The sequence below is a fragment of the Myotis yumanensis genome, unplaced genomic scaffold (genome assembly GCF_028538775.1).
Source record: "Myotis yumanensis isolate MYYU_CA2020_CCGP unplaced genomic scaffold, mMyoYum1.0.hap1 SCAF_13, whole genome shotgun sequence".
NCBI lineage: Eukaryota > Metazoa > Chordata > Mammalia > Chiroptera > Vespertilionidae > Myotis > Myotis yumanensis.
The window spans coordinates 6,608,856-6,635,492 of record NW_027223764.1 but is presented as its reverse complement, the minus strand read 5'-3'; the positions used below and the strand labels follow the sequence as shown (position 1 = coordinate 6,635,492).

The following is a 26,637-nucleotide window of genomic DNA, read 5'->3' as shown; positions in this document are numbered from 1 at the left end:
AATGAGGACTGACACACACATAATGAAGTCTACTTCCCATGCACCAATCCTCTTTCAGCTCATTAATGCACCCACCTTTTAAGGAAAACTGGGGGAGAGGAGTAAGAACAATCCAACCACGTTCTTAGAAGGTTCCAAGTTATATTGTCTTGAGTTATAACATTCTAATGTAATTATACCATTTTCGCTTCTAGGAATCATCTCGTAATGTAAGGAATGACATGGCTGGGCTGAGATATTTAGGAAGACATTTCCAGCAAGAGCTGAATTTCAATCATCCTCCAAACACTACATGCTGTCTTTGTTTTATTGAGATATTTTACCTGAACGCACTAAAACCAACCAATTGCTTTTATTATGTTACTGTCAAGTATCAACTCCACTGCACCCAATAAAGAACCAGTCATTACTCTTAAAACATTAAGATGAAGTCATTTGTAAAGACTATCAATGGAGACTTTCTTACACTTATGATGAATCCATCATAAACAAAAATGCCAATCTTGAAAACACAATTCCAGAATGAGTACAGTTCCACTGAGGACAGATAACAAAGTACCAGGAGCTTAACGGCTATGCTATACCAAACGGGTGAAAAGTGAAATCGATTACACTGCAGGTCTCTATAAATAAATAAATAAAGCTGAGCTTTCCCCTGTACGTGGACTCAGACTCCTGTACCAACAACAGAACACTCCGTTCCGTTCACCTCAATGGGCTGAACTCTTTAGAAAAGGACTGATGATCACCCTCCAAGTGTTATGCTTATTTTTTCTTTCTTCTTCTATCCATTTCCTGACATCTTTAACATAAGCAGGGATATCTTCAGTCTTTTGAGCAATTGAAGACTTAGGAAAAGACACACTGTCTTAAAGAACTCTGGCAAGGCAAGTTACATGTAGCCCATGTTGCTTTTGGTTTCCCATCTCTTCTTTGCTTCAAATCTAAAATGAAGAACATAAACATCTCAATTTATTTCTAAAATATGTCACTAAAGTAACATGTTCACTAAGTGCCAAAGTAAAATAAACTTAAATGTTCACATACTCCACTGATTACAAAACACATCAAACAGGATGAAGAAATGCCTCCTCATTTACAATCTGACACACATCATCACGCGCACAAAGAAGACAATGAGTAGCAATTACACACACACCGGACCCATAAAGCGTGTCACAGGATGTGTCCGTTTCTAGGAAGCTGGTGGCGTCACCACTAAAAGCCGTAAACTTACCCCCACGCAAGTTTCTTCTTTTTTCGAGCAGCCTGTGAATTTTCAGCTTCCTTTTTGGCTTTTACAAATTTATGGCAGGCAATCGCTTTGGCAATTTTTACACCAAGCTAAGAATTAGAAAGAAGAAAAAGAAAATGAAAAGTGAAAATAAGTATTCCAGCTAATACAAGACTACAAACACTTGAGAACTTGAGGGTAAGAAAGCTGTGCCCAGAAATGAGAAATCCATGTGCTCCGGACGCCTTGAGCAACCAACTATAGGGCTACACTGATGTGGCCCATTGCCTCCCAGAGAACCCTCACTGGGCCTGTCTCCTGGGTGGAAATGCTTCCCAAACTGAGGCCCCTCGAGGGCCCACAAAGGTTGTGGTGAAGACCTGCAGCGATCTCAGCAAACAGGAGGCCGAACAGTTTACCCGATGAGACTGCACAGACTGACAGACACCGCGTGTCTTCGCTATGGGCCAGAATTACAGCCACTCAGCATGGTCACACCAGTTATCTCATGCTGACCAGAAGCTCTGTCTGGCAGTCAGAGATGTCATTAATAAAACCTGAGAAAGCGAATGACCCACTTGTATGAGGGGCAACAGCTTTTAATGCACTGACAGGTGAGAAGGCTGAGCACCAGGACCACAGGACCGAAGTCTTCCCTCCGCTGGTCCCTCAGTTCATAGTCCTCCTCACACCCATCTGCCAGACTATAAGGTCCAGCTCTTAGCGTCTACTGCAGGGCCACCCTCAGGGGTGTCTCCAGGACAAGCGCGGGATCTAGTCTGAGCTAACAGTGCCTGTCTATGGGGACAGCTCCAAAGCGTCTGTAAGAGCCCAGGCTAAACAACCAAGGCGAAAACTCTGGTGTTTCTTACCTTTCCTATCCCTGGACTCAACAACCTATGCCTATTAGTGGACAGCAGACTTAACATGTTAAGCCCCCAGATCCGTCACTGGTGACTGACACTATACGTTCCGTCCAGAAGACAAAACAGGCTGGGCGCTTAACGTGTTAAGCAAGAGTAGAAAGGACTGGCCGCCACTTAAAGTCAACTATTGAAGCCCAAGTGTTAGGAATCTGTTTGCCAATAATGAGACTCAGTAGGTGGTTAAGAGCGCATGTGTAAGGAGAGAGGCCGGTTGAGCACTGAGGTCTGGCATGCCTGACATTTCTTCCAGTTGATCCTGGAGAAGTTTCTTTGGGTGAAACGAAGGAGTAGGAATCAAGCCTGCCTGGGGTTTCTAAATCAGAGCAAAACTAGATCTGATTTTTCAGTGGAGGAAAGTCTAGAGCAGTGATGGCGAACCTATGACACGCGTATCAGAGGTGACACGCGAACTCATTTTTTTGGTTGATTTTTCTTCGTTAAATGGCATTTTAAATATATAAAATAAATATCAAAAATATAAATCTTTGTTTTACTATGGTTGCAAATATCAAAAAATTTCTATATGTGACACGGCACCAGAGTTAAGTTAGGGTTTTTCAAAATGCTGACACGCTGAGCTCATAAGGTTCCCATCACTGGTCTATAGAAAGAATGAAAACAAACAGAAGCAACCTGACAGGTGTGGAAGTGGTCACACCAACAGGAAGGTCATGAAGAAAAGAAGATCGAGTGTGACTTGAGAGCCCGCGGGAGAAGGCAGACCAGTTTCTTCTCAAAATTCAAACCAACATTAGCAGCGCCAAGACTGCCGCCAGCCCCTTTCTCACGAGGATGACATGCATTTGACAATTATAAGGGCACAAATGCATCATTCTACCAGGCACTGCTCTAAGCACAAGAGCTACAGCCCTGGACAAAAGGACACATTTTCAAACTGTGGGCCTGGGAGAGGGGTTGCCAGGAACACTGCTTCAAGACTGGGCCTGTTCTCTTGATTCTCTTTCCACTTCCAGTTCTTTATCGCAGAAAAGTTCATCTAAGTCAACTAAAGAAGGCTAGGAATCAAAGGGCTGTCGCACATCCCCAAAGTGGAAATGAAACTCTGAAGGATGCTGTGGGGTGATCTATCAGGATTTCCTACCCATGAAAAACTACCCGTTTACCATAGTGAAAAAGCAGGCTAGCACCTGTCAGGTTAGGCTAGTCAATGCTGCAGTATCAAAGGAATCCCCATTTCACTGGCTGAACTTTTCTTTCTAGTTTCACTTAAAAGTCAGCAGACGGGCAGGGCTCTCCTCCATCTTGTGGTGCCAGCGTCTCAGCATGTGGCTTCCGAGCTGAGTTCACCGTGGCAGAGGAAGAGCCAGCCAGAGGGTCTCACCCTGGCTCCCAAAAGCTTAAGTCCAGAAGTGACACGCGTCATTTCTGCTCCCAATCCTCTGGTCAGAGCTGCTCATACGGTCCCACCTAAATGCCAGGCGGCCGGGAGTGCAGGAGAGCAGTAAGTGCACTTGGTAACAGCCTGCCGTCATAAACGCAGCTCGCCCCCTATGACTGAGATGTACTCTGGGCCTCTCTACATTCACCTTGAGTGTTCAGTCTCTTCCCTGTCCCCACTTCCAAAGGGTAAAACACAGGACTCCGGATTTTTCCACTTAACTATATTCCTATACATTATCTATCAAATGTAAATTTTGCCAAGTAAACGCCCCAACGGAAGTACCACTCAGCTAGTTTATCTTGTATTTAAATTGAGCTTATATGTTTTGAGAATGAAATAAAAATGACCCAAAACGTATTTGCCATGTACCATTAACCATGTGACCAAGTTATTTTCTAAAACTGTTATATCAATGTTGTGTACCTTTATGTGCTTAAAACAAATGCTCCCTTATTCTTGTGGAAACCATGAAGAGTGGGAATATGTGGACATGAGGAAGAATAACAAGATCTTCGGTGGAAGAGAGTTGAGAGGAAGCTCATTTCCCAGGCAGGTTGACTAACCCGAGCTCCAGAAGATAAAGGAATATCGTGCTATGTTTCAGTATTACAAACAAATAACCCAGGCCAGCAGGAATCCCCCTTCCCGTCTGTAAAAAGGAAAATGCATCTTCATACCCAAGTAAACATCACAAAAGCTTGGTCAATAGTTTTTATATTAAAAAACGGTTTCGGGTCATCAGATAACCATAGCAACACAATGTGGGAAGAAAAAAATGTTTAATGAATAAAAATCCATACAGAAAAAGTATCAGCATTTTCCATATAGAACATCCAATATTTTGCTGCATTTTAATTAAGGTGTCTAAACATTATCACAAAGAACTGCAAATTGGTCAGAGCAAGCGGTAAGGAAAATTAAGCTCTAAAGGCTTTTTATCACCATATTTCAGGAACCAAGGGTGTAAAATGTTCTAATTTGGGATATATTAAAAGCCATAAAAGGTCTTTCAAAAAGATTAATGGTACTTTGCTTGGATTTAAGATAAGGGCTTTAGCTGGTTGGGAAAGCAGGGCCCTGGCTGGACCCTGGAGGCATTCATCTTTACAGCCACTTGGAAGATTTGTAAAAGCGTCTGCATAACCTCAAGCAAATGCTCCGCGACATTTTTTTAATTCCTTTCAATTTTACAGGTTTAGCATGTGTAAATCATACTGGGTTATAAAACAGATATAATGGCACATCTTGTAACATAGTCGAGATTTTTAAAAGACAAACTTTCACAATCAAGTTAAGTTTTTCTTGCTAAACCTTGCCATTCTAGAGTTTGCTGATAATCATTTGAAGCATCTGACTCAAACAGCTTAATCTAACCCAACTGTAAAAACTTCTTATCCATTCCATAAAATATTTTACTCATCTCAAAATTACTAGCCTGTAACAGATTTATAAAGTTTTCCTCCCTTTTGGATACTTTCAAGGCACTTATTTAAAAATACCAATTATCATACTTTACCTTTTTATGAAATAATAGGTCTCTATGAAAAATATTTATGCCATTCTCTTTTGTTCTTTAATTAAATGAAAACAGATGTTTTCTGAAGTAAAGCGGAACCATTACTGGAGTACTTAAAGTGTCAAGGTCTTTAATTTTTATATCAGTTTGGTCGACAATTCCTGATTGTCTTTACTCAAGCTCAACATTAATGTCAAGCAAGTTACCTAGGAGACGAAAGAGATCAAAGAGACAAAAACCCCTCCAATGGCTGATTAATCAAGTCTGCAAACAGCTTATTTCTTTTAGCCTGCATGCAAGTATGAAAATGAGATTCTGGGAGCCGAACACTGTGCAGATTTGTTCATTCTTATCAGAACAAAGCCAGCGGCAGCTTATTTCATGGATCATTGGCACTGTCATCAGCGCTACACAGAACGGGTGACAGCTCCTCATTTTGAGGCTTGAACAAAATTAGCAAAAAGTCGGCACAAATTAGCCTCTCATCTTTTTGGTAATATGACATTATTCATTTACTTTTTATCCAATTTTTAATTTTTTCCTTGTCAGCTATCCCTTTCTAGTCTCTTCCATGGCATCCTAAAATGCCGCCTTATAAACAAGCAGAGAAACAGCCAAAGTTGAAATATCATGCAAAGTTCAAAAAGCAAATAAGGGGGGGAAAGCACTTCCAATGATTTATAACGCTTTGTTTTTTTATATAGCTTTCAAAACTTTGCACTAATATTGATAAACAGCTCAGAAGGCCATGCAGTTAAAGAGTTTTAGAAAACTGGTAGTTTATTTCAATAAAGACGACGTGGCTAATTAAATACGGTGTGTGCGTTGGTAAATTCTGGACATCTGCATCGGGATTGGTACCGTCTTCTCCAGGGTCATACCTGGGATGCTGGAGCTCTGGCAACAGCACACAGGCTACACCATAGCTAGTCATTTAAACTCAGACTTTAAATCAAATCATTTCCTCTCTATTCAAAAAATAGCCTCATTTCATTGTCATCTAAAAATGTGCATGCACAGCTTTGCAAGTTTGTGTACCACATGTATCTATGTGCATGTACAACTGCACAAACACCTATTATTTAATACCTACACCTTCATGTCAACTAACCCAAATAGTTATTTCTAAGTATAACCCAACAAATCCTGTTTTTAAAACACATCATGAAGATCTATTATACACAAATATCATATATATTGTGTGTATGATTCACCTTGCAATAGTTTAAAAATGTATTTGGCCCGTGATATGTGAGAAGATATACTTTGATTCATACAATCAACTTCCATTTCATAGTGCAATAGCTTATATAACACCTGTTTTAATGATGACTATTAAGGCTTCGAATTATAAGTAGATTATAGTACTCCAAAGGAGGGAGAAAAGATGTTATACTATTGAAATTACTTCTGGAAATAGACATTTATATTCAAACAACTTATCCATTCATAAGGGGAAAAAAAGCATTAAAAAATTAACCATAAGCTGTTAGATGCTTTACACATTCCCCATAAGAAAGACAGTTTTTTTAAAAGAACTGTAGTGCTGTTTTCAGCAATTTCTTTATCTCTGTTCTTCTAAGTAAGAAAGCTTATTAACAAGCTTTGAACTTAAAATCACATTTACAATAATGTGCCATCAACAGTTTTATAAGCTAATTAGAAAAAGATTAATTAATGACTGGCTGCTAATAAAATGGCAATCATGAAGAAAGAAACCGAGGGTGCTAAGCTTCAACTACCACCAATTAAGAGCTAATTACAAACAAATTATATATGTGTTTTGCTGTGGGCTTTAATTTACTAAAATGGTTTTAATTAAAAGAGAAAACATGCTGATTAATTGAACTGCAGAAAAAATCTACAGTATAAACTGTGCTTTGTCTGTCTCTTTAATTAGACTTGTAACATCTGAAATCTTTTTTTAAGGTTTTTTAAAAGCACAGATAAACATAATGAAAAGGGAGCATAAGGAACACCATTCTAGGTGATCATCCACTCATACCTCAAAGGTTAAAACATCCTCAATGCGATGAATCTAAGCAAGCGAGGAGAACCCACACTCAGTACCATTTTTGCTTTTCCCATGTTAAAATGCTCCAACTTCAAGGCTGCACACAATGTGTTAGTGAGAACGAACACACGTTGAACCTCAGTGTAAAGGAACTCAATGAAGTCCTTCCTTACCTGCATAGGAATAGTTTATTTTTCCTACCTTGTGCTAATTATTCATCTCTGTGAGATAACTGAATTACTTCTAAAAACTAAGGAGAACAAGGCTTCAAAAGTATTAAAATCACCATTTAAAAGCCTCCCATTCTATGCGCAGACTATAAAACGATACACAGACGAACATTTAAATTAAAAAGCCACTAAGACAACCAAAGTTAATGAAAGGGAGTCAGTTCTAGATGATCCTTGACAGACACATACCCCCCAGGGGGCTGAGAACGAACTTGCCCAGGAAGCTGACCATGCTGCTGACCAGCTGACAGAAGCCTACGGACCGAGTGGGTGCTCTTCTCTCCCCGGAGCCCTGTGTCCTTTCCCACTGCTACTCGGTGAAATGTACCACACAGAAAATGGCCCTAAACTCTACTGTCTAACTGCCAAAAAAAAAAAAGACAGAAGGCAGAGTAGTAAAATTTCAAAGAAGGCCATAAAATATATTTAGCAGGCATTGACTTTATAATGAAATAATGTATTCTTCATATAAACCCCTGGTACTAGATTAACAGAATAATGTCATTTCTACAAAAATAAAATAATGAAATGGAGATATTTCATTTTAAATTCTTAATATATACAAATGAGTAATATTTAATGCACTTTTACTTTGTTTACACAGTCTTCAGTGGCTAGAAATCACAATAATTAAGAAAATGGGAAGTACCTGCCATTCTTCATAAGGTCACAGGTTCTTACAGTAGCTCACTGGAATATTCGTTCAGCTTCATATCGAATTATTTTACTTTGGAAACATGGTTAAGATATTTCTACCCATTCACAAAAATAGGAAGAAACTACTTCTGCTCTCTGGATTATAGAATTAAAGGTTTAGAACCACAAAATTTCCTTCATTGTAGTACGTCTTTCAGTTCAGGTTCTTTCACGTGATGTGAACACCTTTCCTAAAATGTTAGAGCTCTGAAAATAGCATTGATGGGCAGTGGCTTTAAACTTACCAAGTTTGGCAGCATTTCTATTCCAAAAATGTAAACAAATGTTTCATTTCTGAACTCTAGATATGATAATGCTTCATGTGCTTTGATAGCTAAACCTATCAAAATTATTTGGGAAGAGGTGAGGTTTTTTTTTTGGGGGGGGAGTCTCAAAGAGGGGGCAGTAATTCAAGCTCTTATTCCATCAAGACAACATGGCACGTACATCTCCATAAAACTAAACCAGAATCCTCACAGGGAAACTAAGCCTCACAGTGAACTGTACTGGGAAAATTCTGAAAGCCAGAATAAGCACTCTGGATCCGAAGCATTTCTGATGAAGGACCACTTCTTAGATGTTCATACAAAATGCAAAAACTATCCTTCAATGTATATATACCCCTCTTCAATGAGAATGCCTTCAGATTTTCTAGGAAACTGCTCTAAAAACAGAGTTTTATGCTCCAAATTAATAACCTGCCTAAATTTAAGACAGCACTTAATGTGTTTAGCTAGGAAAAAATATAACTCAAGTAAAACTTTTTTTTAAAAGGCCATTCCTACCTTTGTTATTTTAAATATTAACAAACTATTATTATTTCAACATTAACTTTACCTATGTTTTAGAATCCAAACATTTAAGTAGTCTATTTTAAAAACTAAAAATGTAGTATTTTTATCTATTAAAAAGTAGTATTATAATGGGATATTTTTATCATTTATACTGTGAGACCTTGATTAGGTTCTAAAAAAATACTATATCCAACAGCACTAATGGTGAAAGTCACTGCCTTTGTCCTGCATTCATAAACTCGAGCAAAAAGCTTTAAAATATCAACAGTTTATATCATTACTCCAAATGAAGGTTTTAGGCCTTAGCAAAAATGTGAATATCAATACCTTGCAAATTCGTACAAATATGCGTGTGTATAAATAATATTTTTAAAAAACAACTTCTTAAACAGTTTTATCAGTATGACACAAACCCAAGTATATTTTTCACTTCAACTCTCCTCCAAAATTGTAGGGAGTCCCAAAGCAACATTACCACATGGCAAAACCAGAGGTAACTGCACAATCTAGGCTCTAAACACTGAACCTGTTTCTATACAAATTCAGAACACAGACATCCTTATGGTCACCATTAACCTAAGGCAGTGATGGCGAACCTATGACATGCGTGTCAGAGATGACATGCGAACTCATTTTTTGGTTGATTTTTATTTGTTAAATAGCATTTAAATATATAAAATAAATATAAAAAACATAAATCTTTGTTTTACTATGGTTGCAAATATCAAAAAATTTCTATATGTGACACGGCACCAGAGTTAAGTTAGGGTTTTTCAAAATGCTTCCCTTAGGTCCTAAGGAAAGGTGATTCTGGAGAAAAAGTGCTTGCTGTGTCACAAACACAGGGTACTGACAGCCTTATTTTGGCATATTTTTGAGGAACTGTATTCAAGGCCCATCCCAAACACTGTTCTACTTTTGGCTTCATTTTTCTCAGTACTGGTCCTACCCTATTGGTTTCACAGGCTTATAAATGTTAAACATCAAAAATTAGTTTCACTTATTATGGTTAGAAAAGGCTTACAGAACTCTGGGATCTGTGCCTCTGAGCAAAGGCTTTATCAGCTGGCCCCAGTCACTGCTTCTTGAAAAAAGAAAATGCTCCTGATTAAAAACCAACATACCTGATTTCCAAAAGGGTACTCACCACACATGTATACATTTAATTACAAAGGGTTTCTGTCCCAACTCACAATTACCTCCTTTTCAAAATCCCATCTCTCATCTCCACAGTGTTTGACAGCAAAGGGATAAATATAAAAAATTAAATCTCAAACTAAACTATTTATTAAGAAATTCCATCTTGATTACTTTATTCTTCATGGGCACTTAATTAACATAGCATCAGTATCTTTCCAATGTCTGTGTCTGAACAGCAAACACCTTCCAGATGTTTTCCCACTTATACAAAGACAAGAATAGGATTCAAATTATTGTCTTCTTTTCATCAGAATCCTCAACCCACACTAAATAAATTTATTGTAGTAGAACAAAGCATTATATTTGTATGACTGTAAAAAGGGCACTTGAGAAAAATGTTTACTATCCTTACAAATGCTGAAAATACCATGTATTCCTATAGCAATCGCATTTGTCGTGTGACAGAAAATAGCCCTTAAAATGGAAAACACCTCATCTGTATGATACAATTCCCACTTCCAAACAGCAGTGTGACAAAGCAAAACACAGAACTAGAAACCGAATACCCGCCAAGGAAACACATTCATTTCTGAAGCCTCCAAGGCACACGTCTGTGCAGCCTCACGGGCAGCTTCGCAGGCAGAGAAAGGAAAGCTCACGAGGAACACGGGCGAGGAGACAAGGTGGAGTGAACAAGCAGCCGCTGCCTGCCACCAGCCACAGGTGACCCGTCTCCGCCCAGGGCATCAGTTAAGCTTCAGGAAAGAAAGATAACTTCTAAACCCCTAAGCCTCACTACTGGACATAAAAATACAAACCTCACAAAATACGTATAGCTGGCAGCCAAAAATAGAAAACAAACAAACAGCCATCGATAGATTTTTGACATCTAATGATGTAAGAGTGAAATAGTATTTCCATAGAAAAATTTATTAAATAGTAATTTCATCACTCGTCTCAGTTAGAAAATGCTCACCTGCAGGTGAGTAAGAAAGAACAGTATACACGGCCAACAGTTTACACAGATGACTGATGCTGCTGTCCACATACTCAAACCCCATGGACCAGTTACAGCTTAAGAATAAAATGAAGAAAGGGGAGAGATGCTAAAAGTGAAAGCTATAGTAGCAAGGACAAAAAAATTTACAAAACAACAGCAACACCACCACATAGGCCAATATGAGCTCTTTACTCTACGTGTGCCCTTGCCTAGCAACACCTGGCAGTGATTCCCCCAGAAGGTGCAAGTCAGAATCTTCCAGAAGCCTGGTACTTGGGAAAAGAATATTCAATATATCTATTAGTTTTATACTATAAACTACACCTTTTTTTTAAAAAAAGACTGAATATTCTTTAGGGCTGAGGGAAATGTGCAGAATATGAAACAAGAATGCATTCTGGGGAGCAAGTGTTAGAAAAACATTGAGAGATGTGGCATTACAACACACAGAGTTTTATAAACTCTCCTCCGGGAGAGTTAAACTGAGGTAATGATGCAAACAGAAGAAGAAAGCTAGCAGCTAGCCTTTTCATCATAAGGGGCAAAAAGGTCTCTGAACTAGGTAAAATCATGCAATATTTCCACCGTAAGTTTTAGACTTAATTTAAAAACATTAAAAACAAAGATATTTGTAAATAAATGGCAGAACAAGAGGGAAGAAAATGGACTGGAAGGAAAATCATAGGTCAAAAATCTGAATACTGAACTTAGTTATGATCATAAAAAATGTACATTCATTTTAGAAAATTTGGAAATAAGAAAGGTTTGACTTACCTCTCGGGTAGCTAGCTGGTTGCTGAGCTCCTCGGCCTTCTCAATATTCCACTCTTCCACAGCCTGGTCTATGCTCTTTTCAAGGCCCGACTAGAAAGAAACAAAACCTGAAACTTAAAGGCAGGAAAGAAAGGCAAACAAACATTCGCTAGCAAAGACCATGTAGCAGGCTACAGTTTGAGAACCACTGACCTAAGCAATGCCTTCCGTTCCTCCAACGTCTTACCTTGTTTAGGCTTTCCCCACCATTTCTTTCGACTACTCTCACATCTAGGTGCTTCAGCAATGTCAGAGAAAGTCAAATAACTCAACCCACTGGCTTCGCTAAAAGCCATTTTTCCAATTCAGCTGGGTGGGCTCTCAATTCTGCCCTTGACAGGCTCCACAGGCCTCTACGACACTGTTACATGTCTTTCCCATTACTCCAAATACCCTCAACCCCACCTCCTTCCTTTTCAGACTGTAACTCTACCCCCACTTTACGGGAGCGGGAGAAGGGAGGGAAAAGAAGAACCAAGGATATGTATGTCCTTTCTACAATCTTCCTCTCACCCACCTCAAAAAAGTTATCTTCAGGTATTCTGTTCTTCATTCCTTACTGCCCCCAGGAAGGAATCATCTCCCTTGCAAGACTAACCCCACCTCCTGTGCTCACCACAATCCCATCTGCTTTCATGCTATCCAGAACCTTGCTCTTTAAACTTTCTACCCCCTCTCTCTTTTCTTCATCTTTCTTTCATCCTACAAACAAGCTTGTCCTCCCCATTCTGGACCAGGGACTAGATGGGATGACTCAGCTTCTTTCCTCAAACTGATTTCTTCTTATGTTAGCACTACTTCTCTCTCTTCTAAAACACTCTTATCAGTTGCCCTGATGTCATCTCACTCCTTAACCCTCTAAGCCAGAGTCTATGGTCACAGGAGACACCAACTGTTGTCCTTTTACCTGAGCATTTTTTATGTTAACTACATCCACGTTCTATCCCCCCCAATATCTATCTTCAATCTCCTTTGAAGTCCCTTATCTCTTGTTGCCCCTTCGTGACAGCACTCCTGCGATTTCTGTGACTGACCCCTTCTTCTTACTTATTTCACACCGTAATTCAATCCTAGGCCTTCAATTAATTCTTATAAGCCGCTTTGGATCTCTATATAATTTAAAGCATCTGACCTTTCACCTTATCAAAATCTACAGCTCCAGCTACTTCCTAGTTATCTTCATATTGAAGGTAGCGTCCTCCCTTTTTTAATTATGTCTAAAAACAAGTTCCTCACGCCCGCCTGCTTCTCCTTTAGAGCTGACTACCCTATCAGTCACCCCTGATAAAATCCTCAGTCAGCTTCAATGCCTCCAATTCTGTGCTCTTAATTTAACTGTTTTGTAGTGTCTCTCATTTCTCCTTTCTGTGCTTCTTCAGGGCGTCATGATCTCGTTTGAAAGATTGTAACCATCTCCAAAGTGGTCTTCTATCTTCTATCTTTCTTGTCATTATCCAGCTTAAAACAATACCACTTTCTTACTCCTTTTGAATAGCACCCAATTCCCGTCATAATAGGATCTCAGTATATGTACCTGGAATATTTTAATTAATATTTCTTTTTATAGTCAAAATAAACTATTTTCATTTAAGAAATACTAAAACAATGGCCTCGCCTTCCTACATAGAACATTCGGTATCTCCTCAAATGCCACTGAGATATGTAAAAACAAAACATTAATATCAAACTTTAATTTTCCCTGCACCACAAATTCTGGGGTAGCCTGACACCTCAACCCAGACCTGCTCTCCAGTCTTTCACCTCAGCAACCTGGTCTAACAGCATCCATTCTTGAGCCTGCCCTGCGTATTCCACATGGCAGCTCTGCTGTGTCCCTCCAATTAGGTAGGCTTCCTGAGATACGGATCCATCTGGGTGCCACAATCCCTTACTCCAGACGTAGAATAACACAGGTCAGCGAGCAGAGAGGAATCCAACCTATTTTTCCACCAATGCCCAAGAATAAACCGGTGGTCTGTTTATTCAATCAACTTGCTACTTCCCTTTGGCTACCATGGATGGGCCACAGCTTACAAGTTAATGTCACAAAGGGGGAAACAGGAACATTTCCCTCTTCTAGAAACTTGTATGAACTGCTGAGCTTAAAAATATACTTTTCACTTAAAAATAAATCATCTAAAATTATAAATGTATCTCTTCACCATCAATCAACCTCCATTACCCAGCCATTTGGAGCAGCGTCTAAGGGAGATGGCATAACATAGTAGAAAAAACAATGGATTAAGAGTCAGGATTAGGAGTGGTCACAGCTCTGGATAAATGAGGTGCTTAATTCTTAAGTGACTGTTTCATTAAAGAAAACCAGTTATTGGCTTGGATGACCAAAACCCTCTCCTAGAAATAAAATCCTAGAATTCCACTTACATGTTCAACTTTTTTTTAGCACTTTTAGAAGATATTAACATTCCAAATGCTTACATTAGTACAAAATCATCCTTAGGTAAACACTTCCATCGCCTAGCACCATAAGCTAACAGCACTTGACAAAGAGCATGGCTGGTGAGGTCACAGTCCAGCTCCTCTACTTGACAAAGCTGGAATCACAAGTTCACATGTAAAATTCTGTTGTGTGAGTTCCTAATGCACATGCCCTCAATGATGCAACACCACCCAATGGGTGAAAATCAGGTTTTTCATGAGAAATATTGATTAATCAGAAAATGGTAATGATCTCTATGCACACAGTCATCTACAACAATGGCCCACGAAGGAGGCACACACAAGGTACAGTATACCTGGGCTTCACCAGGCAGGACCCTGTGCTCTAGCCCTACCACTCAGTGGTCTGTTTTCATGCTGCTGGAATCTGTCCATCATTCCTGCATGTGAATATGTAAGTTACTCATGCATTCAAACATCTACTCAGTATTAATCACCTATATAAAGACCGACAACTCCCAAATGTGTTTCTAAAGCTGACTCTCCTCCAAGCTCCTGCCTCATTTTACCAACAGTCTATTCTCCTCCTGCTTGCTGATATCACCCACGCCCCACATGAACTCTGGAGGCCCCACTCTAAACCTTCTCCCCTCCCAAGCTTTCCTATCTTCATAACTATTATCTTTATGCTTAAGGTAAAACCGTGAATGGCTCTTTCCCTCCTCATTCTCCAAATCCTCCCCACTACCTCCCAAACAATCCAGAGGCAAATCCTGTCAATTCTACTTCTGCCATATACCTCAGATCCTTCCCCTGTTCCCCAGCCTCAGCAGCAGCATTCTTGTCCAAGATGACCTCATGCCTAGAAGGGTCTCTTAACTGCTCTCTTCTCACCTACTTTTGCTGCCCCACCGTCCATTCTCCACATAATAGCAATCTTTTTAAACATAATTTAGATCATGTCACTCCTTTTAACTGAAAACCCCTGAATGACTCTCAAGTGCATTGTCACTAAAACCCAACTCCTTTCTCTGCCCCTGAAGGTCCCAGAGTTTGCTACCTACCTGCCGGCCTCTCCAATCTTATCTTGGGCCCCCTCCTCCTCACTAACAGCACGCCAGCCAGGCTGACCTGGTGACTCCAATGTCCGATGATGAACGACTCTTTCCTCCCTAGGACCTCTATCCAGCCAGGGGTCCTCAAACTTTTTAAACGGGGCCAGTTCCCTGTCCCTCAGACCGTTGGAGGGCCGGACTATAGTTTAAAAAAAAACTATGAACAAATTCCTATGCACACTGCACATATCTTTTTTTGAAGTAAAAAAACAAACCGGGAACAAATACAATATCTGTATTTGCATGTGGCCCGCGGGCCGGGCCGTAGTTTGAGGACCCCTGATCCAGGCAATCACTCTGCACTAGCATTCCTTATTTGGATGGTTCCTTCCCTCCTGCAGGTCTCAGTGAAATGGCATCTTCTGAGAAAGGTCTTCCCTGACCACAACAAGCTAAAGTGGGGCCTCCATTTGAATTTCTTCACAATGCCCCATTCATTTCCTTCTTAACAGTTTTTGTTAATGATTTGTAACTATATTTTTACTTCTTTATCTAGCACCTTGTTTGGCACATAGAAGGCATTTTAATAGTCACTTAATGAGAACTACCTTTGGCAAGGTTAATTACAAACATTTTCTACTGAGTAATATAAGATGCAATAAAAAAATCAACAACACTTTACCTTCTCAATTTTTTTCTTTTTAACAGGGGGTTCAAACCTGTCATTGACTCCAAAATACTGAGTAAGTTCCTTCAACTGGGTTTCACTTGGGGACTGTTCACTATAAAAAGATAAACAATACGTTTTACACTAAATGTACTCATTTTTATTTTTACTGTTTTTAATTGGTTACTACAATTATATTACAACAACGAGTTCTTATGTTTCAGAGGTAATTAATTTATTTGTACAAATTCTACAAATACTAACTAGAATAGACAAATATTTTCAATTCCACCTACCTATGAGATTCTTCTTCATTCTTCAATTTACCTGAAAAGAATTCACAGTGTTAATAGCTAAGTATTTAGTTGTTGTTTCAAAATTACATTTATTAAAAATTAATGAGCTCAGTTAGTCGCAGTTTAACATTAGCACTATTGACAATTAATCTGAATTAAAGCAAAATACCTTTTCTGGAGCGTTTTCTTTTTTTCCTTCTGAATCTTGAAGATGAGATTTTCTGTTCAGAATGTTTTTTATGCAATTCTTGAAATTTCTACATAAAAGTGAAAAAAAAAGCAAATATATTTTGAAGCAACACATACATCAAAAAATAACAAATAATAAAACTATTATATTCTAGTATTTATAAACACATATTTAAGGTCTTCTTGAGATACTAAATTCTCCAAGGCTCTTTCACAACCTGAGTTTTCATCTTACTTTATTTCTAAATATTTCTAGATAAGTCAAACTGATAATCTGAGAGTAAAATTCAATGACTCATAGATAACAAAAAGATAAATTAAGATAGAAATTCCTCCTGTATCATGTCAGGCAAAGTAGCTAATCTTACTAAATGTTTTCTTCCCCTATTTATGAAAAACAAAACAAAAATGAAAGCAAATATCTGAATGGCCAATGGAATGACTACAGACCCACCTGGTAATAGAAGAATTCTGGGTGAATTTTCCTACCTATTACCTCCCAAGAACATGTACACTCTGACCATGGCAGAGACACACAGGCTATACTAGGAACACATCAGAGAAAACCTACATTCCATATATGTAAGGGAACTCCAGAAGGACACTCTTCACATGCATTTACATTCGCCTCTGCTTCAGTGTTTGGTCCCTCTGCAGGGAAATCTGTGATCTCTGTTTCTGTAATGGTCCCATCTTCTTCATCTTCCTGTAAGTTAGGTCCAGAGTTCTCTATTGTGTCTTCATCTTCAGAATTCAACTCAACATCACTTTCATTTAGGCCAGGAGGTAGCAGCCCACTCCACATTTTTTCTTCTAAAGGGAAAAAGGTGAATTTAGACCTATTTAAAGTAGGCATGCAAAGAATTTTAAAACCATTAAATGACATCCCAGAGTCTAATAAATATACCTATAGTTTGGGAACAGTCCAGCTAAACTTTTTAAAAATCTAAAATGGGATATGCCCTCCATATTAAAATTAAACTTTGCTTGTATAAAAAAAAAGTGTAAAGCAGTTTAGCAAGTTGTTACAAGATATATCTATAGGTGAATGACCTAAGAATACAGGACCTTGATTCTCTATTAAATGCATAATTTTGCCTAAAATAAAGGAAATCCAGTAAAAGCATCCATTGCTTGAGAATGGTAAGAACCTAACAATATGCCCTGCAGGCCATGTAAGAACTATATTACTATATTTCAAGCTATACCAACTAGAGAAGAAAACAAAATAGAATGTTTCACCTGTATTGGGATATATAAAACATTCAGGGGACTTACTAAGGAGCAGGAAAACAATTATTCAAAAATAAATTTTTTAAGCTGTACAAGTAGTTTGAGGAAAGTGTGATAGTGAAAAGGATATCCTAGATTAAAATTTTATGCTATTTGCTAAACTAATATTAAATGGAATATAGTCCTAACATTTTAACAAAAACATACTATATTTGGTAAACTAATATTAAAGTCCAAAATAATATTCAGCATTAGCTATACTGTCCATTTGTAGAAACATTAGCTAGTGTTTAATAAAAATAATGTTTAAAAATTGGAGTTGTAGTCAATTTGTTCCCATTAAGATAACTGAGTACATTTTCACTATAATGGCACAGTCTATTTTAGAATACATATTGAGCCAAATCCATTTTGTTTAAAAGTTGCCTGAAAGAGAGAAGTTGGTTGTAGTGCTCATGATTACTATCAACCTGAAGGAATAAAATGAATAGAAATCTTTTCTGCTAAGTTTTCTACCCCGGATTGTGATTAATTAACCTAGTAACAAAGCCACCACCATTAATCTCTGAGACAAAGACATCATGGGCTTTTCCATAACTCTGAATAATGGATTCCTAATAACTTTAAGGACCTCCTCCCAAATCCAAAGAATCAGATCTTACTTTCTGCCACTTTGGTCCAGACTCATCAGCTGTTAGCTCTCAGAAACATCCTCACCAAAATAATCTCTTGACTTTTTAAGAGGAAGGGCCTGACATATAACTGCTCCCATTGTAATCCCGTGTCTACCATATACTAGTAGTATATGGAAATCATTTTTAATGCCTCTGTTTTTTCATCTGTAATAATAAGGCATACAGGCTTATTCTGAGGATTAAATGAGATAAAGCCATGAAAACATTCAACAGTATTTAGGAGGTTCTAGGGGCTCAATCAGTGCTAAGTTCTTTTCTGCTATTATTATTCCTGTGGCTATGTGCATTTTGATCATTTCTATCACGGATGGCAGCGTTCATTCATAAGGTCGTTTTGAAGTTTCTCATGTTTGAAGTGTATTCGCTTAACAATTGATGCAAATCACTGACTTCCCTGATTTCCACAGGCTGACATGAAGTTTCTATAAAAAATGTAGGTGTCTGGTTTTCTGAATAGAGCAATAGGCCCAGAAACAAATCAGCATGAAGATAATGGGGCTTAAGCTTCAAGGCTCATTTGCACAAGACACTAAACCTAATTTTATATTTAAAATATGTATTCCTTGTTTTTAGAGACCCCAAATTACATAGGCTCCCAACCCCAGGAAACCTGGATGCACCCCTACACCAGCCTGAGGACTTGAAAAGCTGGAATGGAGGTCATCTTGAGACACTCTATTAGCACAAAGGACATCATATAAAACACACCAATATTAAAAAACAGATGTGATGTTATTAGTAAAAATATTTCTACTCTTCTGAAAAGCAGGGCGAGGGGAGCAATAATAAGTTCCATCATGACTCTGATACTGGCATATAACATACCTTTAGGCTCATTACCCATTTCAGGATTTAAGTGTAGTAACAAATGTCAAATATAGCTTTAGCATAACTGGGGTTCTTCTGTGCTTGAAACCACCGTTGCTTTTCCCTATCCAGAGTATCTTTCGCATGCCCACTGTGTGCCAGGCACTCCAGACATGGGACAGCAGTGTACCAAAAGCAAAAATGCCTAACTTCATGGAGCCGACATTCTGCACAGATAACTCACTAAGGAGCCTGCAAAGCAGAGCAGCCCCATGGCCAGAAGCTCGACTGTAAATCAGCCAATATGGAATGGCAGCTTGTGACATGCTTTGGGCTCATGTTCGAAAACACTGTTTTCTATTCATAGCATAGACATGTCTTTCATACATTTCCAATGATACTACGTTAGGCCTCATGTTATTTCTGTTTTGGCTATTCTGATTCTCTTGTGCTTTGGACCGTCTCTCCCGCCAAATCTATCAGTGTATATTCCTTTATTTTAAAGCAGATCACTCCAAATTATCTTTTCAATGTGAAAATTACTCAGCCGTTCCCAGGAGACGTGGCATACCAGGAAACTGGAAACTTAAGTTTTTTTAGTGCACATTCTAGCCAGATCTATACAACAGTCCCTGTATTAATACAAAACCTATCAGTTTTAAGTCTGTAATTAAAACAATTTTTAATTCAATCATTTTTGCTCCCCCTCCCCCCCCCCAAAAAAGATGCAAATGATTCAGAAGCCATTTTTACTCTATGGTTTTAAATATCACCTTCTTCATCTCATATACTCTCTACTTCTGAAGTTAAGATTATTTTCCTTTCCACAATTATTCTTTTAAAAAATTCTGTGTATACTACACAGAACACAGCTTTAGTCCTGGGCTGATACAATTTACTATGAACTGAAAATATTTATGTATCATTCTAGTCTGAATGGTTGAGTTTTCTTTTGCCCTTGAAAACCACCATAGTCACTATTTATTTAGCACACTTGGCAGATCGCAATGCATCAAGAACATGACACAGTTCAGCAATTCCTAATCTAAGGTTTTTATAAAGTTTTATGAAGATAGTAATGGAGGTCTCTAAGCTAATTTCAATATTCAAAGCCCAATATTTTTCCCCCCTCAAACAATATCAGCCACATCTACATGAGGAGACTTAAAATCAATGAAGCATTATTCACCACATATTCGTTGATCAGAAGGTCTGATTGGTAGCTACAGACCTGATTTTTATTTTTAAAAAAAACACACCACTAATGAATATACGTTAGTAGACACAATCTTTCAAAACATGGCACCCAGGGAGATATCAAATTATAATAAAAGGCGTTTGGGGTTGTGAAAGGATGGCGAACAGCTGGTACAGGGGAAAAGACTTGGTTTTGAATGTCAAAGACGGGTTCCTGTTCTGAACAACATAATTGTGGGCAAGACAATGCATTTTGACTGGTCTCCATTTTTAAGCTATAAAATGAAAGTCTGATCAGATGATATCTGAGATGTCTTGCAGCTTTCCAATGTTTCCTTATGGATCTTAATGTTATATGTGCCCGAATACTCAGTCACCTCACTCTTTGCTGCAATACTCCATTCTCTTCCAGTGAGATGCAATAGTGACTGGCCCTCTCCTCAACCTAGCTGTCACAGCCCAAACTGATAGTTTTCAGTTAGTGGCACTTCCCACAGGACATCCCAAAGACAAGAAAACGCATGATGACAGAAGAAACAGAACCGGGAAAAGGAAACAAAGCAGGTCATTGCTATTCATAATATACAAACGATGTGACAAGTACTGACTTACCACTAATCTCACAACCACACTTCCACTAGGAATTACTACGTCTTACAAATAAGGTGACTGACTTGTGTAATGCACGGTGATCCACTTATTTTACAAAAATGGAACTCATGACTTCAAATTATAAACTAAATTTTAGAGGACAGAGACAAAGATTTGGAAGTGTCTCAAGAATGACTCTAGCCTATAATCCTAGACTTGCTCAAATTTGATTAAGAAACTTTTCCCCCCCACTGTTTAAGTACAGAAAACCATGTAAGATGCTACACTAAACTGCATGTATCAAAGTCACATTCTGGTAATACTGTCACATTTGTGGCCCACCAGGCAGCTGTTTATAATCAAAACTCAAAAGATATAATCCAAGCAGTTTAATGAGTAAATGTCTCATATCTCCTGTCTCTGGTATTCCAGAATTTCAATGCCATTTTCACCAAATGATAACGTTTTATTTACATTTTGTATTCAATCAGAAATAATCACAGGAATCTGAATCTTGTCTGATATGAATTTAACCTTGTATAATAATCATAAACCACCACCCACCACCAGTCTGAAGAGGGTGTTAAATAATTTACATGATAATCAGTTTCTATGGCTTGGAATAAGTTACTTAACTAAAACACTTTTAAACATGTATCATCAACACTATCAACAATCAAGGATTTTTTTTAAAAAAGCATGTATCATCAACATTAATGTAAACATGTTTACTTTCATAAAATAAGCGTGTGTTCCCGCTTCTCAAAAAGGTAGGAAGTACAAGCGAATCACGGGCCTGCCTTCGGATTTAAGTTACCAATCCGATCACCCAGGTAAACAAACTATGGATACATTTAGCAGGACTCTGCACGCACACACTCGTTTTCATTAAAGAGGGTGTCTGTCTAGCTCAGCCTGGAAAACACGCTTCCTTAGACCCAAGAACGATGTGCAGTTAGCCAGCAGCCCCGCGAGGCTCATTTTAAGCCGGACGCCGCTGGGAAAACACTTACGTTCCCGACGGCAAGAGGGTGGCTCCAGCGGGGGAACCTCTTCCTGCCGGGCCGCCCCGCCCGGAACTCGGCGGGCCTCTAGGGGCAGCGTCACTCCGGTCCCCACACGGGCCCCCCGCCCCCGGCCCCGCACTAGGTGCCGAAGGTTCCGGGACGGGAGGTCCAGCCGGCGGACACTCCCATGAACTGCAGCTCTTTCCCGGGACACAGCCATGGTAAACGGAAGCCTGTTTCCCTAACCGAAATCCCCGTCCCCCTCTCACCTGGGCCGGGCCGGGCCGGGTGGGGATGGAGAACCCTCTCCAACCACAGGCTGGGGAAGGCGCTGCGACGCCCCTTCCGGCACTTCGGAGGCCAGGCCGGCCGACGCTCCCGCGGGACCGGGCCGGGGCGGCTCGGGCGAAAGGCTGTGAGGCTCCTCCACTGGCCCCCTCACTCCCCGAACCGGGGACTCCTCCACCCCTCACGCCGGAGCCCGAGCAGCCCGGGAGTCAGCCCCACAAACAGCTCTACTCACCCGTCCGGAGCCAGCCGCCCGGCAGCCATCTTAAGACCCCGTCAACATCGCGCCTTCTCATTGGCTCTGACCTCTCAGCCAATGGGCTGCGGCCGTTCTGGCCTGGCGGTCGCCGTGGCAACCGGCCGCGCTCAGCTCCAGGGTGAAATCCACTGAATGGAGCTGTGGGTTTCTTTCCACTTTCCTCTCGCCGTTTTCCCTCTTGCTTCTGGTCGTTCTCCAGGCTTTGTCAGTTCGCCATCCCCTGCCGCACGCCGGTGCTGGCTTGGACTTTGACCTGAGTCCATTCCCAAGGGGAGAGAATCGCTGCAGGCGCTCTCTAGGCCCTTCTGGGAACGTTGCTATTAGTTCTCCGTTTTCCTCCCTCTCTTCCTTTTTCCCTCTCTGCACGAACTTGTTGCGCAGCCTTCCTGCCAGTCTCTGTGTCGGAGAAAACGGTCCGCCTCCTGCTCTCGTGGAGCTTACCATCTGGTTATCGCCCAGGCTGCTCCCCAGGCAGACGCCGTGGTCTTGGCCCAAAGCTCAGGGGACTTTTCCGTGGCAACCACTGTTGTAGGCCCCGAGGAGGGGCGTGGGGAGCGTAGGAAATGAGCAAGGAAAACCACCAAGAAAAAGGCGCTACGAAGAAAAGAAAACAGTAATGTGGTCGTGATGGGAGTGGGGCTATTTTAGAAGGGCTGCCGTTTTCTGAAACTGTTCGGTAACAGTGATAAGAAGACGAAGAATATTCCCTATTTTCTAGTGTTGTAACGTTCATGTAAGAAAATACACATAGAGACCTTAACCTAGTACCTGGCCCACAGTAATTCTGTCTTAGCTATTTGTTACCAATAATGCCCTTCTTTGAAACATGGTAAAAATGTATAAAAATGTTGCTTGGCACTCAATAATATATCACGATCTAGTATAAACAAATCTTTGAAGTTATTACCTAACTATCCAGTGCCTCACCCCCAGTGTCTCCCAGTAGACGTGCCAGGTTTGTGGAGTCACTTTCTATACGCCCAGAATCAGTGAACAAGCTTGGGCGGCTCAGGTCCGTTTAACATGCTCACAGCCTCTGATTCTAGAATAGAAGCAGAGCTGAGCCATTGGCAGATCTGTATGAAGCTATCCTGGCTAATGGTGTCCGGCTTCTCAATGGGGTTTTCCCGGAATCCAAAACCTTCAAGAGTGAAGCAGCTAAAGAAAGGACATGTGTCAAAGCTCTGATGTAGCTCTGGTCTCGGGCCTCTCGATTGCTGTATTAGTCAGCGGGGCCACAGCCTGGGCGACTTACGAAGCAGAAATAAAGGGCGACTCTATTTCTCACAGTTCTGATGGTTGGGAAGTCCAAGATGAAGATGCCTGCAAAGTGGGTTCCCTTGTGAGTCCTGTCTCCTGGCTTGTGGGGCAGCAGCCGTCTTGCTGAGTGCTCACATGATCTCTTCTTTATACATGTTTGGAAAGAGAGAGAGAAAGGGGGGAGGTAGGAAGAGAGGGAGAGACAAGGGAAGGGAAGAGGAGGGGAGGGAAGGGGAGGGGAGGGAAGGGGAGGGGAGGAGAGAAGAGAGGGAGAGGAGAGAGAGAAGAGAGGGAGAGGAGGAAAGAGAGGAGCTCCAGGGCTATCTGCTATCTCCTGTCTCTCCTACCTCCTGTCTCTTAAGATGAGGAGACTAATCCTATCAGGGCCCCACTCTCACGGCCTTACATAACCTTAATTCCTTAGAGTCCCCAACCTCAAATACAGCCACACTGGGGGGTTTCAACATATGAATTATATTCTTACACAAACATTCAGTCCATAAAATTGCCAATGGTGGAAGAGTGGCCAGAATGGGGAAAGAGCACAGAGGGGAGAAGACATGGAGTAGGAAAAAAAGTGACGTTGGCCTGTTTAAGAACCTTCTAGAATGTTTCCACATACATTCCATCAAAGTATAATAGTTTTTTTAGTACATAGAAATGTGCAAAATCGAGGGGGAATAGAAGCACTCCAAAACCCTACAAACACCGGATTTCACACCGAAGTCCAGTCCTACTCCAAAATAGGTGTTTTAAATTTTTCTCTATTACTTTGAGAATTCTCAAACATCTGATTGTTTACTCTGCGACATTATTGGATTCCTGTAATAAATGTAAATAGCTCAGACTTTTCTTCTGGCTCGGAACATTATCGTTTTGCCAGTTTTCTGGGGGAACTGTCAGTCATTTGATTTATTTTAATCAATAAATTTACCTTCCCTCCAGCAAATTCCTGTCCTGGAAATCTGCCAAGCCATGCATTTTGTGAATGAAATACTTGTATTTGGTGAGATTTCCATGAAACATAGAATTATTGAATACCTTTTACTAAATCATACTGAATGCGACGCGGCTAGTGAATTTGAACTTGAATTGTGTTGCATCTGGCACTGATTTCAAACATGTAAGTTTCACCTAAATTATCAAACGTATCTTAAAAATCATAAAGCAGTTTTTCTTTGCCAAGAAATATTACAGTTTCTGAATAGTTTGTCCTTATATTTCGTCATTTTTTTCTTAGTGTAGAGATTACAAGTCACACTCATGTTATAAAAGATTAATTGTGGAGGTCTTTTCTGGTGGCTGCTAAATCTCTGATTGATGAAAATTTTCCCAAATATAATGAAATCCCTTAACGATTCCTCAGTTGGAAAAAGTGAATACGACCTTGTTGAATATATAATAAATGTGTTTCTTGCTGGAACTGAGAAAGAGAATAAATGAATTTCCGTCTGTACAAAATGCCTTATTTTCTGCATTGAAGAAAACGTGGTGTAGTGACTTACACAAAAGAACAGAAACAAGGGAGTTCTGAATTTTAGGAATGGTGTGACAATGTCTCTTCTGGATCTGTTTTTTAAATTTGCAAACCATAGCTTCTATAAACAATGTTAGCCTTAGAGGAATATGTTAAACAACCAGCACTGACATCAAAAAGAGTTAACATTTGAGGGAACGACATTCCTATCATATAGGATGTTGCCAAAGAAAAGCATTTTTTTAATTGGTCATGTCCAGTGCTAATATCATAAAATCTTATGACGTAATTACTACTGTATCCATTTTACATATAAGGAAATTAAGGCTTCTAGAGATCAAGGGGGAAACTTGCCTAAGATCACATAACTAAGTCACAAGCAGAACCGGACTCTCAACCTCATGCTCTTTCCTCTGTCACCCACTGTCCTACTTTTAAGATAAAGTTCCCAGCACAATACAGTCAATAATGGATGGACATCAAGCTTACCCTGTGGCATGTATACCCAGTGGGAGCTCAGGAAAAGAGCGGCCTTGGGAGCTAAATGTGCCTTCCCTCTCCAACCCCTCAGTGCCTGGCGAATGAGCAAATCCTACCAGAGGAACCTCTTCAGTGACTCCTGCTCTGATACATTGAAATCTATGTTGGTCTCCCTTTTCCTGGTCTTCCACAGCAGCCCAGGGCCTGATTCATTTCTCTAAATAAAGGAAGACATGTAAAGCTTTTAACATAGAGCCTGGCACTTACTGACTAATGGTCAATAAATATTAGTTTCCTTTCCTTATACATAAAAACTAAGGAGTGTGTGTGTGTGTGTGTGTGTGTGTGTGTGTGTGTGTGTTGGGGAAAAGAAATTGAACACGCAGAGCACAGAGGATTTTTGGGCAGGGAAAATACTCTGCATAGTAACTGTAATGATAGATTCACATCAACATACGTTTTTTCCAAGCTCAGAGTATACAACACCAAGAGTGAACCCTAAGGTAAACAATGGACTTCAGGTGATTATGATTGTCAGTGTGGGTTTATAAATTATAACAAATGTACCACTCTGATGAGAGAAAGCCATAATATGTGGAGATAGTAAATGTATGGAAAATCTCTACCATCTCAATTTTTCTGTGAACCTAAAACTGCTCTAAAAATAAAGTCTTTTTAAAAATCATAAAAACAATAATTCTTTACATGTGAAAATTATGTGAAACCCAAAATGTAGTATCCATAAATAAAGTTCTATTGGAGCTTACAGAAAAAAACAACAACTGAGGAGTACATAAATGTTGATAAGTTATCAGATTAATATGTCAATAACGTTGTGGTCCTTACCATGTGCCCAGTGCTCAGCACTTGGCTAAGCTTGCAAGAGAATACACATGAAGTTTATGAACTGGCCTACCAAGGAGATTGTAGTCTGAGATAGGTAATGTGGTTATAGATGGTACATCTTACTC

At 39.8% G+C, this 26,637-nt stretch overlaps 1 protein-coding gene across 3 annotated transcripts; it reads right to left on the bottom strand.

The window, feature by feature from the left end:
* Positions 1-293: 293 nt before the first annotated feature.
* FAM204A (family with sequence similarity 204 member A) lies at positions 294-22,493 on the bottom strand. 3 transcript variants are annotated; one of them, XM_070432178.1, is made up of 8 exons: positions 22,426-22,493; positions 16,944-17,185; positions 16,353-16,440; positions 16,184-16,214; positions 15,903-16,002; positions 11,727-11,816; positions 1,238-1,344; positions 294-944 (listed from the first exon to the last, which is right to left on the bottom strand). In XM_070432178.1, the coding sequence occupies exons 1-8, from the start codon at positions 22,484-22,486 to the stop codon at positions 893-895; spliced, it is 771 nt and encodes a 256-aa protein (XP_070288279.1). In that variant the 5' UTR covers positions 22,487-22,493; the 3' UTR covers positions 294-892. The 3 variants fall into 3 exon arrangements, with proteins under 3 accessions (XP_070288279.1, XP_070288280.1, XP_070288278.1); XM_070432179.1 differs by lacking the exon at positions 22,426-22,493 and adding an exon at positions 22,172-22,377; XM_070432177.1 differs by lacking the exon at positions 22,426-22,493 and adding an exon at positions 21,909-21,981.
* Between the last annotated feature and the right edge of the window lie 4,144 nt (positions 22,494-26,637).